Here is a 14,297-nt window from a genome sequence, read left to right on the forward strand (position 1 = left end):
TTAGGAACACAAAAATAAATGTGTATAGTCATCTAAAAAGGAGTTTCAGCATTTCTCTGTCCGAAAGAGCATGTAGAGAGAAGAAATGTGCAGAAAATATACCACAATTGTGACAAATAGTAGTTTTTCAGCTTGTTTTTGAGGTTTTTTAGGAAGTGGTTTTGCTTAGAGGGGGATTTGGACTCTAAAATCCTTTCTACAGCACTCATTGTGGTCACTTCCAGAAAGTCCCTGTTGTAAAAAAAAGAAAAGGCTACTGAAACCTTCAGATGTTTCCTAGGGGTGAGCCTTAAAGGGTTTTGTGTCCTTGTCCTTTTAAAGCTATAAATTATAAAGATATCATCACAAGCTATCAGACTGTGAAAACAGCTTCCTTTAGGGTGAAGATTCCTCGAGTATTTTCCAAGTGTTATTTATTTTTACTTCATTCAAAAATCATCAGTTCAGTGTGTTAGTGGCATTTTTGGGAGGGAGGAAGAAGGAAGGAAAGAAGGAAGGAAGGGAGGGAGGGAGGGAGGGAGGGAGAAGGAAGGGAGGGAGAAAGAAGGAAGCAAAGGAGGGATGGAGGAAGGAAGGGAGCAAGAAGGAAGGATGGAAGGGAGGAAGAAGAAAGGAAGGATGGGAGGGAGGAAGAAGGAAGCAGGCAAAGGAGGGAGGGAGGAAGGGAGGAAGAAGGAAGGAAAGGAGGGAGGAAGGAAGGACGGAGGAAAGAAGGAAGGAAGGTAGGAGGGAGGAAGGAAGGAAGGGAGGAAGGAAGGTAGGAGGGAGGGAGGAAAGAAGGAAGGAGGGAAGGAGGGAGAAAGGAAGGAAAGAAAGAGAGAGAGAAGGACAGAAGGAAGAAAGGAAGGGAGGAAAGAAGGAACAGTCAAAACAGATGGGGATCAATTTGATTCCTAGAGTAGAATTGAAGTATTTTCCAAGTGTTATTTATTTTAACTTCATTAAAAACTCATCAGTTCAGTGTGCGAGTGTTAGACGGACTTAATGGTAGCAGCATGTTTGAGTTTCTGGCCGTCTGGCTGGAGCCGATGTTTGCGTTTTAATGTGTGATTGTTCTGCAGGTTTCAGCCATCTGTACTCAGGAGTAGTGAGAAGTGATAACAATGCATTTGCATGAATGACTCTTGAGTTAATAAATAAATAAAGATGTAAAGGTGTGCTGACTCTGCAGGCTGCACAGCTAACGAGCAGCAGGACACAATATATAAAGTGTTATTACTCTGCATGTTTATGTGAAAAGAAAGAAAATATAAAGGCCAAAGGGAAAAACAAAAAAAACACGCCTTCGGGGTATGTCAGCAGTTTGCTCGTGTGTGTGTGTGTGTGTATATCTGTGTGGTCTTTTGCTGCCGTGGCAACTAGAGTTACCACATACTGTACTAATATTTTAGCTTGCCTTACATAATCGTCTGCTTTTGTCAATACAGAGAGAGGATTTTCGGTACAGTGCTCACCGGAGGCTGTTTTGTGAAGAGTGGCTGCTCCACTCACTGACCATTGTTCAGTCTTAAGACAGATTTACAGTCTCATCATCATCAGCTGCTTCTTTCCTCCTCTCAGTCTAAACACCACAATCCTCTCAAGACCGTGTCCTCAATGTTCTTTTTGATCCGCTTGTTGTTGTTTTTTTTCTTCTTTTGTCAGCTCTTACTCTCCATCATCCTCTCCCTCTCTCTCTCTCCCTCTCTCTCTCTCTTTCTTGCATGCCAAGGTGAGTGATATGCTTACCAAGAGATGAGAGAGACGGTTCAAAAAGAGAAACGCTAAGAACCGAGAAGATGAAAGACCCTTTTTTTTTTCTTTCTTTCTTTCTTCAAGGCACACAAGCACACCTGATACCTCCCGATCAATGACTGATTATTTTGTGTGTGTGTGTGTGAGTGTGTGTGTGTGTGTGTGTAGCTGTTGTTTTGGTACATAGTTCAGGCTGCAACACCTGAAATGTCTTTAATCTGTAAAATACGTTACATATTCTTGTGTAGTGTTTTCACAATTGAGTTTTGCACCATTTTTGCTCCTTCGGGGAGTTTTTGCACAAGATAATTTCTCCATTTCTAATATAAAAGTGGAAGTTTCTGATGTTTTCTGGCGTTTGATGTTCAAACGAAACTGATATCAGCTCTTCTTGAGATAACGCACTGAAATCTGAAGGTTTGTTTTTTCCCCCAATTAAATCATTTATCTTCTCTCTCGTGTGTGTTTTTGTTTCATCAGGCGGAGCGAAGCAGCTGCGATGTCAACATCCTCAGCATCCCGGTGCCCATGCGGCGTGGCGGCTCAGAGTCCAACCTGGATGTGGTGGACAGCGTCGGAGATGACGGGGTGGGCCTGGATTTCACTAAAGGGCCGCTGGGGATCGACAGCCTGCAGCAGAAGATCCTTAAGGTCAGAGGAAACGTGTCGGTGTCTTGTGTTTGACTCACAGAGCCGACAAACATCACACACACACACACAGGAAATAAAGAGTTAAGCATCTCTGTAGCTCGGCTCTGTTGTAGTTTGAAGAGCAATAACGGCAGTATTTACTATCCAATACGGAGCTGCTTCCCATTTGAATCTCAGATATGATAGTATTATATTAATTGATTGAATTAGTTTTATTTCAGCCCATATTCTGCCACTTTTATTCTCCTCGTGGTCTCAGCTTTCATTAAAAATTGTAAAAAAGAAAGTGCCTCAGTGTGGAATTGCCCCCTCTACATTGGGAACATTGGGCATTTGTTATTACAGGGCTGAAACCAAAACCTCATTAGAGGTTATTCATAAATCATGTAATGAATCACTGCTCCCAGTGAGTAATAAACAGAAAAGTTAAGTTTGTAGCAAGTAGCAAGAAGTATTGATCCAAACACTACTCATTAAAATGCTGTGTCAGATTCATTTATTCAGTATCAGCATTATAATTATTTTCGTGGATGCTTGGCTCGTTATCAGCAGCAGCAATGATCTTAATAAGCAGATCGGGTATCGACCTAAAACCACCGATCCACACATCTATTAACACCTAATTATTATTGTGAGGGTCAGAGGTCAGAGGTCTTGTGAGACACACACAGACACCTATAGAGGAGAAGACACATTGCGCCTGAGTGATATATTAAGAATAACTGCGTAAATAAAAACAGGTGCAACAGGTTCAGACAGCAGTATTTAAATAAGGGTTTTGCCAGGCGGGGAGTTCTGGTCCTCTGAAATGAAGCCAACGCGGAAGTAACTTAGAACTGCATTCTATCAAAAGGCCACCAGGAGGCGACTGTTTTGGTGTCAAAAGGACTTCCATCTCAATACAAGTCAATGGAGAATTCACCAACTTCTCACTTGATTTCTAACCTCAGTAAACATTTTCAAAATGTGTTTATGGTCTCAATCGCTAGTTTAAAGCCTTCTTCAATGCAGTATGATGTTCATTTGTGAAATTTTGGCCTCCCTGATTTTATATTTGACGATAAAGCAGGGTATGCATTAGGGTGTGGCTACGTCCTGATTGACAGGTTGATTGACCAATGTCCTCGAGATCCAGCCCTCACAACCTATCGCAACCTCCCCACTCCGCCCTTGACCCCGCCTCATGCCCATATAAGTAGAATCCATGTTTTTTTTTTCCCCAGCATGCACCTGAAATTTTCAAGATGGCGCTGCCTAGATTCGAAACTATTGGCTTCCGAGCAGCAGTCCCCAAACCAATGGGTGACGTTAGGATGTTACGTCCATTTCTTTTATACAGTCTATGGGTTTTGCGTGTCTTAATGGAGAGTTTAGACGAGCAGAAAGCTGCAAGCGCAAAATGAAACGTGATCAGGTTCTAGTGGAAGAGGTTAACAAATATATTGAGATATAGCAATAAAATATTACCAGAATAACCGACATATGGGAGAGTATTTGTGACAAAGTCAATGCTATTAGTAAAACCCAAAATATTCCACTTCATTGTGCCTCCGTCTCCTCGTCACCACAGTAACAGAAGTAATCTGTGCGCAGTGTGCAGCCACTTAATACCTGCCCTTCAAAGGTATTATTTATAGATGCAGTTACCGTCAACAAAATCACCAACATGTTTGGTAAATCACAATGCGTGTGCTAAATTAACATATTTGCATTTCCTCCTCCCTGTATTTTGCACACTGGGGTTAAAATGCCTGATATTACATATTCATGGAGGCAAGCGTACTAAATTGGCAGGGCGTATTATCTTGCAGAGTTGAAAGACGCAACCTTTAGTGCGCCTCATTAGTAGATCAGCTTATGTCAAGTTTGCACATGCAGACCTAGTGTAGTAAATCAGGCCCATAATATGTACACACTCAGGACTATTTAAAGATGAACTCTCCTCTGTTCAGAGAGAAACTGTCTAGTCAGTGTTACGTCCTTCCTGCCAAATCAAGAATCGACTTATTGTCTTCCAGTCTTCACCTCTCAGTTGCAGAGAAATCATCCTTTCCTCCATTTCCTCCACGTCCTTCATGATAAATGCATTTTAATAAACACTGTCGGACGCCTTTAATGCAAAACCAGAAGTATGGACAATAACTTTAAACAGATGTCCTCCATACAGTAGATTTTTCTGCACTATTTTGGGGAACATTTGTCTTATACAGAGGAATAAGACAAATTATGTACACACTCTGGACTATATAAGGGTGAACTCTCCTCTCAGTTGCAGAGAAATCATCCTTTCAGCTTCACCCGACTTCCTACATCATGATGAATGCATTTTAATAAAGACTGTCAGACTGAGACCAAAACCAGAAGAATGGATAATAACTTTTAACCAGTGTACTCCAGAGTTTTTATGATGGTAGATTTTGTCAGAAGGTTTAAATTGCATGGACAGAATAGATTTTATTACACGTTTAATAAAGTGTGATAAAGGAAATGAATTGAAATGCTCCCTCTCTAAGTTATTATATAATTTTAGCATCTGTCTTCATAAAGAATCAATTTTTGCTGCTTTTTTTCTCTTCAGGTGACCGAGCAGATCAAGGTGGAGCAGTCGGCCCGGGACCAGAACGTGGCCGAGTACCTGAAGCTGGTGAACAACGCCGACAAGCAGCAGGTGGGACGAATACGCCAGGTGTTCGAGAAGAAGAACCAAAAGTCGGCGCACAGCATCGCCCGGCTGCAGAGGAAGCTGGAGCAGTACCACCGCCGCGTGAAAGACAGCGAGACCAACGGCAAGCACAGCAGCAAGGACAACGGCAAAGAGTCCGGTACCCACAGCAAGGAGGGGAGCCTGCGGGACGTCAGCGCCACAGGACGACACCCGGCTCTGGACAAGGTGAAGACGATCGGACCCGGTGTGTCGCTCTCGCCGCCTTTCTTCTTCAACAAGTCTCGGGAGTTCGCCAACCTCATCAGGAACAAGTTTGGCAGCGCCGACAACATTGCACACCTCAAGAGCTCCATGGAGACGGAGTCCGGGCTGAAAGTGGACAGTGGGGCGAGGGGTCTGAGCGGCAGCGCCAACACAGTAGCCAAGACGACCAAGTACCAGAGCGATGATGAGTGCTCCACGGGGACGTCGGCGTCCGCTGACTCAAACGGGAACCCGGCTGGAGGCTCGGGGGCTGGGTCAGGAGGGCCCGGTAGGTCTGACTCCAACGGGCGCCTTGGGGAGGTGCTGGAGATGGTGAGGGAGATCAGGGAGGCCCAATCACAGCTGGCGGAGGACATGGAGACTCTGAACACACAGTTCAAACGAGACTACAGCTACTTTACGCAGACGATGCAGGAGGAGAGATACAGGTGAGGGCCGCCTCCGAAAATGTGTTTTTAGGATGGTTGGAAGAGTTAAATCACTCACTCTGCAACACATACACATATCCATTTATAGTCTGTTTAAAATAACACACACATTTTCCAATTAAATTTTCTTCTATTAGATTAATTGTATCAGTCCATGTGAGCACATCATTGCCCTCTGCAGTGTGTAATGACCAGATTACTGATATAAGTAATTACATTGACCACAACTCAACCCCAGTAAAAGTCAATCAGTGTCATCACAATCTTTACCGACAGGAATTACTGAAAAGAGTCTTTACTTAACTAATCCTGAGTATTGAAATATATATTTTTGGCATTTAATCTAACCCTTTTTAATTAGTCTTCTTAAAACCACATCTTGAAACGAATAGAATAAGAATTAAAATACATGTTGACCTTTAAACACTATAATTTAGCTATCAATCAATCAATCATTCAAACTTTATTTATATAGCACATTTCATTCAGTTTAATGTAGTTCAAAGTGCTTCACAGTTGATTGACAAGCTGATAATAAGAGAGAAGAAGTGGACAACATAAAGAAAAGGAACAAAAACAATGAACAATTAAATTTCGACTAAGGACTATAAGTGTCTCAATAGGTTACAAAGCACTTAAGACAGTTTTATGTCACTTTCAACAGCTCTTGTGAGAGACACATTAAAAAATAATGCTCAGAAATCAATGCAGCAGAAGCAGAGATGTACTGATTTTTAGTCCCTTGTGTGGCTCAAGCTCCAAAAACACTGGATCCTATATTTCCCATGATGCAGCCACATGAACCTCCCCTCTGGTTAACACCTGAGTCTTTCAAACTCGATGGCCTCAATCTGTAACACAGGATCGCTGTTAGGAAAGCTGAGATAATCGGACTGATATCTTTTGAGTTTCTCTCTCAGATAAAGGAAATACAGATGGCATAACTGTTTTCAGAGGCTGAATAAGATTCTCCATCTCCAGTAAATTATTTTTGAGTTAAAAATGAAGTGAAATGCTCCCTTTTAAAGTATATATATTCTATTATCTAGATCAGTGAATCCTAACCTCAAGATTAAAAGGATAAGAAAGAAGAATCAAGCAAATATTTTTCTATTTCTTCAACCTTCTCAAATATTTGCTCTTTTTCTTGGATACTTTTATCTTCTTGAGCTTATAAAACTCCCTCAGATGAATCAATCCAATAACAAAAATCACTCTTAAATTGAACAGCTCACAGTGCACGAAGGGTCACAAGTAGATAACGCTTCATTTTACACAAGCTAACACAGTCTACAGTCACTGTTCTGGATTAATTTGTTTCACAACCTAACATGTAAAAATGATTATGTGTATTAAAATGTAAGTCTCTCTGCTGCAGATGCTTCACTGCCCCCCCTCCACTCTCTTCCACTCCCCTAAAAAATAAATCCTCTGCTGTAACAACACTCCTAACTGGGTAAATTTTGTGTTCACACATCTGCTGCTGAACTTTAAAGAGCTTTTGACAGTTTAGAGGGCCATTATTATAAGCTATTGTAGACTAAAAATAGAGAGTGGAGTTTACACACACATGCACACACACACACACATATGCACACACACACACACACACACACACACACAAACCCCCAGACTGTTGCTAAGTCAACCAAGGGCAAATGTTTCAGCAGCTTACTTGCCGTAGTAGATAAACTGCTGTACTGTCACTCGCCCACACGCACACTCAATTATGCATCTTTTCTCTCGCTCTCCTTGGTTCTCTGCCTCCACCTACTCTACATGTTTGTGTGTGTGTGTGTATGTGTATGTGTGTGTGTGTGTGTGTGTGTGTGTGTGTGTTTCTGTCTGTCAGGTATGAGAGGTTGGAGGACCAGTTAAATGACCTGACGGAGCTCCACCAGCATGAGACCAGTAACTTGAAGCAGGAACTGGCCAGCATTGAGGAGAAAGTGGCGTATCAGGCCTACGAGAGAGCCAGAGACATACAGGTAGCGTGTGTCTTTTATACAAACGCACACACTCACACACACGCTGACACACAGTTAGTCTTAACCAAGCAGTTACGTAATGCACAAGATAAGATGCTCACATGTAGCCTGTGCGTGTGCTTTTCTATGTTTTAAATGTGCAGACATAAAATATTTTTGCATTTTGGACTTTCGGCTATATAAAACAACACATATAAAGTTGTTTTAATGGGCATTTTTCTTAATATGTTCAATACTTTTTACGTCTTCTGATCAAATGATTAATTCAATGCTCAAAAGCAGCCTGACTTTAACCTGCGTTAACTGATTTCTGACCACTTGGGGGCAGCAGAAACGAGCTGTGAAACACTAAACTGACGACTTTTAGGTTCATATATTGAACAGTTACGTTTTTGCACATCCAGCAGTTACAGAGCAACGTAATCATTTATTTAGAGTCGTGTTTCTGTCCTCCTGCTGAATATCAAGTCCAATATTCTCTCTCTTTTAGCTCTGTTTTTACTCTCTAACAACTCCTGAGGGAAATATCTGGAGCTCTTTAAGCTGCTAAATGCTCCACTATGTTCACCTGCTAGTCTACAGCTAAATGTGTCTGTTTGCTGTTTGGTGCTGAGCAGGTACAGCTATTTCTTCTGTAAACAGCCCAAAACGACACTATAAGAGCACTGAGAGTGAAATAAAACAGTAAAGTTGCAGCCAGACAGCTGAACAATGAGCTAAACTGAGCTATAAATCTCCGTAAAGCTGAGAGGAGCTGCAGAGAACTCTCTGTAGGTTCACAATATATTGTTGTTTTTTTCCACAATAATTTGTGAATTTTGCCTTTTTTTAAAAGATAAAGACTAAAGGGTCGACTAAGTGAGAGGGAGTAACATGTAACAGTGTCGAAGTGCTGATTTATAACAGTTTCTCCCAAACAACACAGCTTGATGTTAATTCTTATCTAATCCAGTTTCACTGCCCTTCCCTTCTGACTCATTACTCTCTAGTGTTTTCCCTGATCTTAACCATGTTTGTCTATGTGTGTGTGTGTGTATGTGTGTGTGTGTGTGTGTGTGTGTGTGTGTGTGTGTGTGTGTGTGTGTGTGTGCATGTGTGTGTGCAGGAGGTCCTGGAGTCGTGCCAGACTCGTGTGTCGAAGCTCGAGCTCCAGCAGCAGCAGCAGCAGACGGTTCAGCTGGAAAACACCGACGCCAAGGTGCTGCTCGGGAAATGCATCAACATCATGCTGGCCATCGTCACGGTGATCCTGGTGTGCGTCTCCACGGCGGCCAAGTTCACCGCCCCGTTGCTGCGTAGCCGCCTCCACCTGGCGCTCACCTGCGTGGGCGTGTCCGTTCTGGCTCTGCTGTGGAAGAACTGGGAACATTTACAGTGCGCTTTGGAACGATTGCTCCTCCCACACTGAGCCGCGCACGCTCCACACCAGGAGCTACGAGACACAACGAGACCAGCAAACATTGGCCAACCCCTGCCTGCGTCCAGGTCCTCCAGTAGGTCTGTTGTCATGGAGACGCAGGAAACAGCGAGGAGTTTACATGTAGCCTTACACCAGCCCTAGTCCCCTCCCCCTCCCTCCTGCAGCAGTTTTTAGGCTCCAAGGTGACTTGATTTATGGGGTCTGTGCTTTTTTTGCATGTCTAAAAATGAGGTTCACACAAATTCCTTTCCGAAAATACTTTAAAGGAATAATGCACACGTGAACTTTTTAAGCTGATATATATCCTGTGACAGAAATGTGCTGTCTCTACAAAGCTGAAGGTGCATAAAATGAATAACAGAGTATCACTACAGTCATAAGGGACACTAAAAATCCAAACATAGAGTGATGGGCTTTATTTTGGGGCTTTTTTTAAAAAAAAATAATACAGTAATTATTTGAAGTGTATTTTAACTCTTCACACCTCTAAAACGAAACCCCTCACTGGCAGTACGTGTGAAGCGGTCGATGGGTGCACGCCTACAGTCCCCGAAAGCCTCGTCGTACACCAGCCAGCTGTGACGAACACAAACACAAATCCAATCTGAAGGTTGAATTTGTTCCTTGTGTGTGTCTAAACTTTTACTGTTCTGTATTTATGTGATGATTGTTTTATTTGTCTCATTTTTTTGAAGCCTGGTATACACGTTGTTTTAAACCTGTGGGTGTGTTTGTGTCTTATACTGTATACACCTGCTTGTGTGTTTTATACTGTGTGTCTTAAAGGAATAGTGCGACTTTTTTTGGGACATATGCTGCAGAGTAGTAGGCAAATAGTGACTCGTGGGGTAAATCCTTACCTCCAGGAAATGAAATATTTGGGCCGCTGATGAAAGCTGGAGTTTCAAATCTACTGTAGATAACTAAATAAATATAAGACTCATGTAAAATCACAACTTTAAATACTGACACATTTAAACCATGGTAGAGTACATGGTGCTGAAGTCTAATTAACTTACCAAAAACAATATTTTCATGTTCTGTTTTAAATCTACAACTTAATAACAGCAGAATTGTTCTTCACAAACACAAATATGGGCTAGATTAATCTGAATTGTGTGCAGATGCTTGAGTGCAGCACTTTCAATCAACTCTAAGTGCAACACAGAACTGTATTTACCTAAGAGTCACTTCTGGCTAAATGACTCACTTCCTGTACTAATAGCCAAACACAAGCTTTACAAACCTAATAAGTGTCTATAAATCAATTAAAGCTTATCTTAAGAATGCATCTTGTTCTTAAATGAATTAAAAGGAATAAACAAGACGTTTAGGCCTTAGGAGTTTCCACTGCTTCAATGAAAAATCTTGAGAAAAATGGCCCATAGTAGTAAATATAAAGCTGTCAATCATGCTTTCTCAGAGCTCAAGACACAACCTCAAATGTGTAATTTCATCCTAACTAGTCCAGAACTGAAAGATATTAGTTTACTGTCACATAGGACTAAAGAAATGTTTTAAAAATGCATTTAAGAAGCTGAAATCATTTTGCATTTTCATCTTTCAAAATGATTATTAAAATAGTTTGAGATTCATTTTCTGTCTGTTAACCACTTGATTCATTGTCATTGCAGCTCTACAGCCAGTAACCTGTTAGTATATGTTTAGTTTAAAGACTAAACAGGGTTTTATTTGCACCTCTGACTTCCTGGCACAACATATATGTATAAACATAGTACATAATGTATTAGTTAATGAGCTTTACAGGTGCTGGTTGCTGTGTTATGGCAGTCTAAGCTAATCAGCTGTCAAGTGTATTTCCCAAAAAGTCAAACTATTCCTTTAAAGGAAAGCTCATGAACTGCCTCCTGTCGTGTTTGATTTGATGCTTTGAGAGTTTTTCGTCATGTGAAATACATTACATGTTTGAACTTTTGCTTCTTAAAGAGATTTGAGAAGAAAAAAAAAAGAAAGTATCGACCAGCTCGCTTGTGCCTCGTTAAGGAAGGCCGACCTGATACTTGATACTATCTGTGTGATTCCTCCTCGACGATTAGAGAGAAAAAAGATGACTTAAAGATCTTGATTTTTATTGAATTGCCTTCTTTTCTTTTTTTTTACGAGGTGAACAGATTTATGTGAAGCTTTGATGTCTGTCGAGAAAGTTCAGACGTTGAAAAAGATTCCCACCCGTTGAGACTCGTTTAAAAGCCAGGAGTGATTACTGCTCTTACCTTTTTATTTTATTTTATTTTTTGTAATTGCTCATAATAATTCCTTTCAGCCTTTTTAACATTTGACTCTTGCACAGCTGGGAAGTGACTCATTTGTCTTAAAACTAGCACAGAGAGTCCTACCCTGCAGTCAAATTATAAAATGTATGACTTGCACTGATTCACTGGATGATAAATTACTACGTCAGCCATCTTTCTAAAATTGCAAAATTAGCCTTTATCACTTAAAACTGCAGCAGTAACATCTTCTAAAACTCATAGCAACACTTTTTCTCATGTGAGACGAGAGCAGCGTCATGAATTGGGACAGATGGAACCAAACAATGTAGCTCCACGCTCCCTAACCCTGTTTCACTGTGATGACGAGGGGGGGTGAAATGGGACTGATGCCTTTTCAATGCAGCTTAATTCTTCTACTGTGTGACTCTATTCTGTTTGTGTCCCTTCAGAAAAAAGCCAAAAAATAGGGGAGTTTTAATAAAAAAGGCATCATAGCCTTTTCTAATAAAATACTGATAAATCGATTTTCTTTTCTTCATCATCATTCGTCTTTGATGTTTTTCCAAAAACTGGCCCAAACACTATTACTGTCGGCTCCTCGGGGGAGAGAGAGACGTTCACCCTCCTCCAAAGCTGTATTTGTAAGTCCATAATGTATATTTTCAAATATCTGTCTCTTATATGTGCATTAGTTTCTGGTTATGGGTTTTCCATGACGTTTTTTTTTTTTTCAAATGAGGAAATAAATCTTTGTTTTTCTAAAAAAAAAAAAAATGGGACTTTTATTCTATATTTCCAGACATCTCATCCATTATACATGACAGATGACAGATCAGACAGACTACATGATGTTAGATGTGTTGTAAAGATCAAACCTTACTGTGAGCAACATAAGGAATTCATACATAAAAATGAACTTAAATTGCTTCAACAAACACACAAGAGCTGTGCAGCGTGGAACACTGAAGTACATCCACCACATTATTATACAGCTTTAGTTACTTTCAGATGAAGACGCGACACAATGCATAACAAGTCTCTTAAGTCCCTCTAAACTTTATCAGTCAGAGGGATCAAACCACTACTGTTACTGTAATACTGCATACTACACCACTCATAATACTGCAGTACTTTTACTGTAATACGGCATACTACATCACTCATAATACTGCAGTACTTTTACTGTAATACGGCATACTACATCACTCATAATACTGCAGTACTTTTACTGTAATACTGCATACTACATCACTCATAATACTGCAGTACTTTTACTGTAATACTGCATACTACATCACTCATAATACTGCAGTACTTTTACTGTAATACTGCATACTACACCACTCATAATACTGCAGTACTTTTACTGTAATACTGCATACTACACCACTCATAATACTGCAGTACTTTTACTGTAATACTGCATACTACATCACTCATAATACTGCAGTACTTTAACTGTAACACTGCATACTACATCACTCATAATACTGCAGTACTTTAACTGTAACACTGCATACTACATCACTCATAATACTGCAGTACTTTTACTGTAATACTACATCACTCATAATACTGCAGTACTTTTACTGTAATACTGCATACTACATCACTCATAATACTGCAGTACTTTAACTGTAACACTGCATACTACATCACTCATAATACTGCAGTACTTTAACTGTAACACTGCATACTACATCACTCATAATACTGCAGTACTTTAACTGTAACACTGCATACTACATCACTCATAATACTGCAGTACTTTTACTTTAATACTTTTACTGGTACTTTTACTTCAGTAAAGGCATCTGAATACTTCTTCCATCACTGCTTCATCGGAGTGTTTTCAGTCTTCTCATCAGACTCTCTCCACATTTCCCCAAATGTCAAACGATATCTCTTAATTATGTGTCCTACTTCTGCACAATTTGAAGCAGATGATGATGATGAAGGTCAGACAGAGTCGTTGATGAGCAGCATGGAAAAACAATTTAGACGGTGACAAGGCTGTCAAATGTGGTTAGTATGAAATAAAGTGGAGTGGTTTGACTTGTGCTGCTCCATGTTCCTGTTTAAACTACTGAAAGACAAACCTACTGAAGGCTGAATGTCTGAATGCTGCTATTGTCCCCCTTTTTTTGTTAGAGAGGAGGCTGAAACTGATCCTTATAAGTCCAGTATCTTTAATGTGCAAGAGCTGCAGAAAAGCTGTGCTTGGAATTTAAATCAAGTGCAACTTGATAAGTTCACTAAACCCATCTGGAAGTTTCTGCTTCTGCTGTATTTAGTCAGAAGTGTTTAGTCTGGAGCTGCAACTAATGATTATTTCAATTATAAATGAATCTGTTGATTATCCTCTTGATTAGTCAATTAGTTCTTTGGCAGAAAATAGTGAAAATTGTCCCAAAAATGTCCCATAGATAAAGTTAATGTCCTAGAAATGTCTTGTTTTATCGTAAGCTGCAGTCCATAACCCAAAGATATTCAGTTTATTGTCACAGGAGACTAAAGAAAACAGTTGATTTATCATCCAAATAGTTGATAAATGTAATATTTGTTGAAGCTACTTTATTATTCGGCTAATCATTGCAGCTCTGATTTTCTCAAATGCATTTCCAACATTTCAAGAGACAAGAGGAGCATTGACAATTGATTAAATTAACTTGTCTGCTTGTAACGAGGCCCTGAAGGACATCCTCACATTATTGTCACAGATGCATCTTCAAATAAATGTCAGCAGCTTTTGATTGATCTTCACTATGAGAAAGACATTTCAGTTTTAGAGCTGAACATGATCATTGTCTGATCCCAGAAGGATTTAATTCACACTGATGTCAGTGTTTAAATACTGAAGACAGAACAAGCAGTGTGTCCGTGTTCCAGCTGTTTGGAGGATCATTAATCTTT

At 40.3% G+C, this 14,297-nt stretch overlaps 1 protein-coding gene across 2 annotated transcripts in view; it reads left to right on the plus strand.

Annotated features, from left to right (window-relative positions):
- Positions 1–10,687, plus strand: part of tmcc3 (transmembrane and coiled-coil domain family 3) — a 61,048-nt gene extending 50,361 nt beyond the window's left edge. For both annotated transcript variants that reach the window (XM_053314159.1, XM_053314160.1), the window contains exons 2-5: positions 2,215–2,385; positions 4,964–5,742; positions 7,595–7,730; positions 8,836–10,687. In XM_053314159.1, the coding sequence (XP_053170134.1) occupies positions 2,215–2,385; positions 4,964–5,742; positions 7,595–7,730; positions 8,836–9,138 (1,389 nt within the window). In that variant the 3' untranslated portion in view covers positions 9,139–10,687. The remainder of the gene's footprint in view (positions 1–2,214; positions 2,386–4,963; positions 5,743–7,594; positions 7,731–8,835) is intronic.
- Positions 10,688–14,297: the final 3,610 nt, after the last annotated feature.

The sequence above is a fragment of the Scomber japonicus genome, chromosome 23, assembly GCF_027409825.1.
Source record: "Scomber japonicus isolate fScoJap1 chromosome 23, fScoJap1.pri, whole genome shotgun sequence".
Classification (NCBI taxonomy): domain Eukaryota; kingdom Metazoa; phylum Chordata; class Actinopteri; order Scombriformes; family Scombridae; genus Scomber; species Scomber japonicus.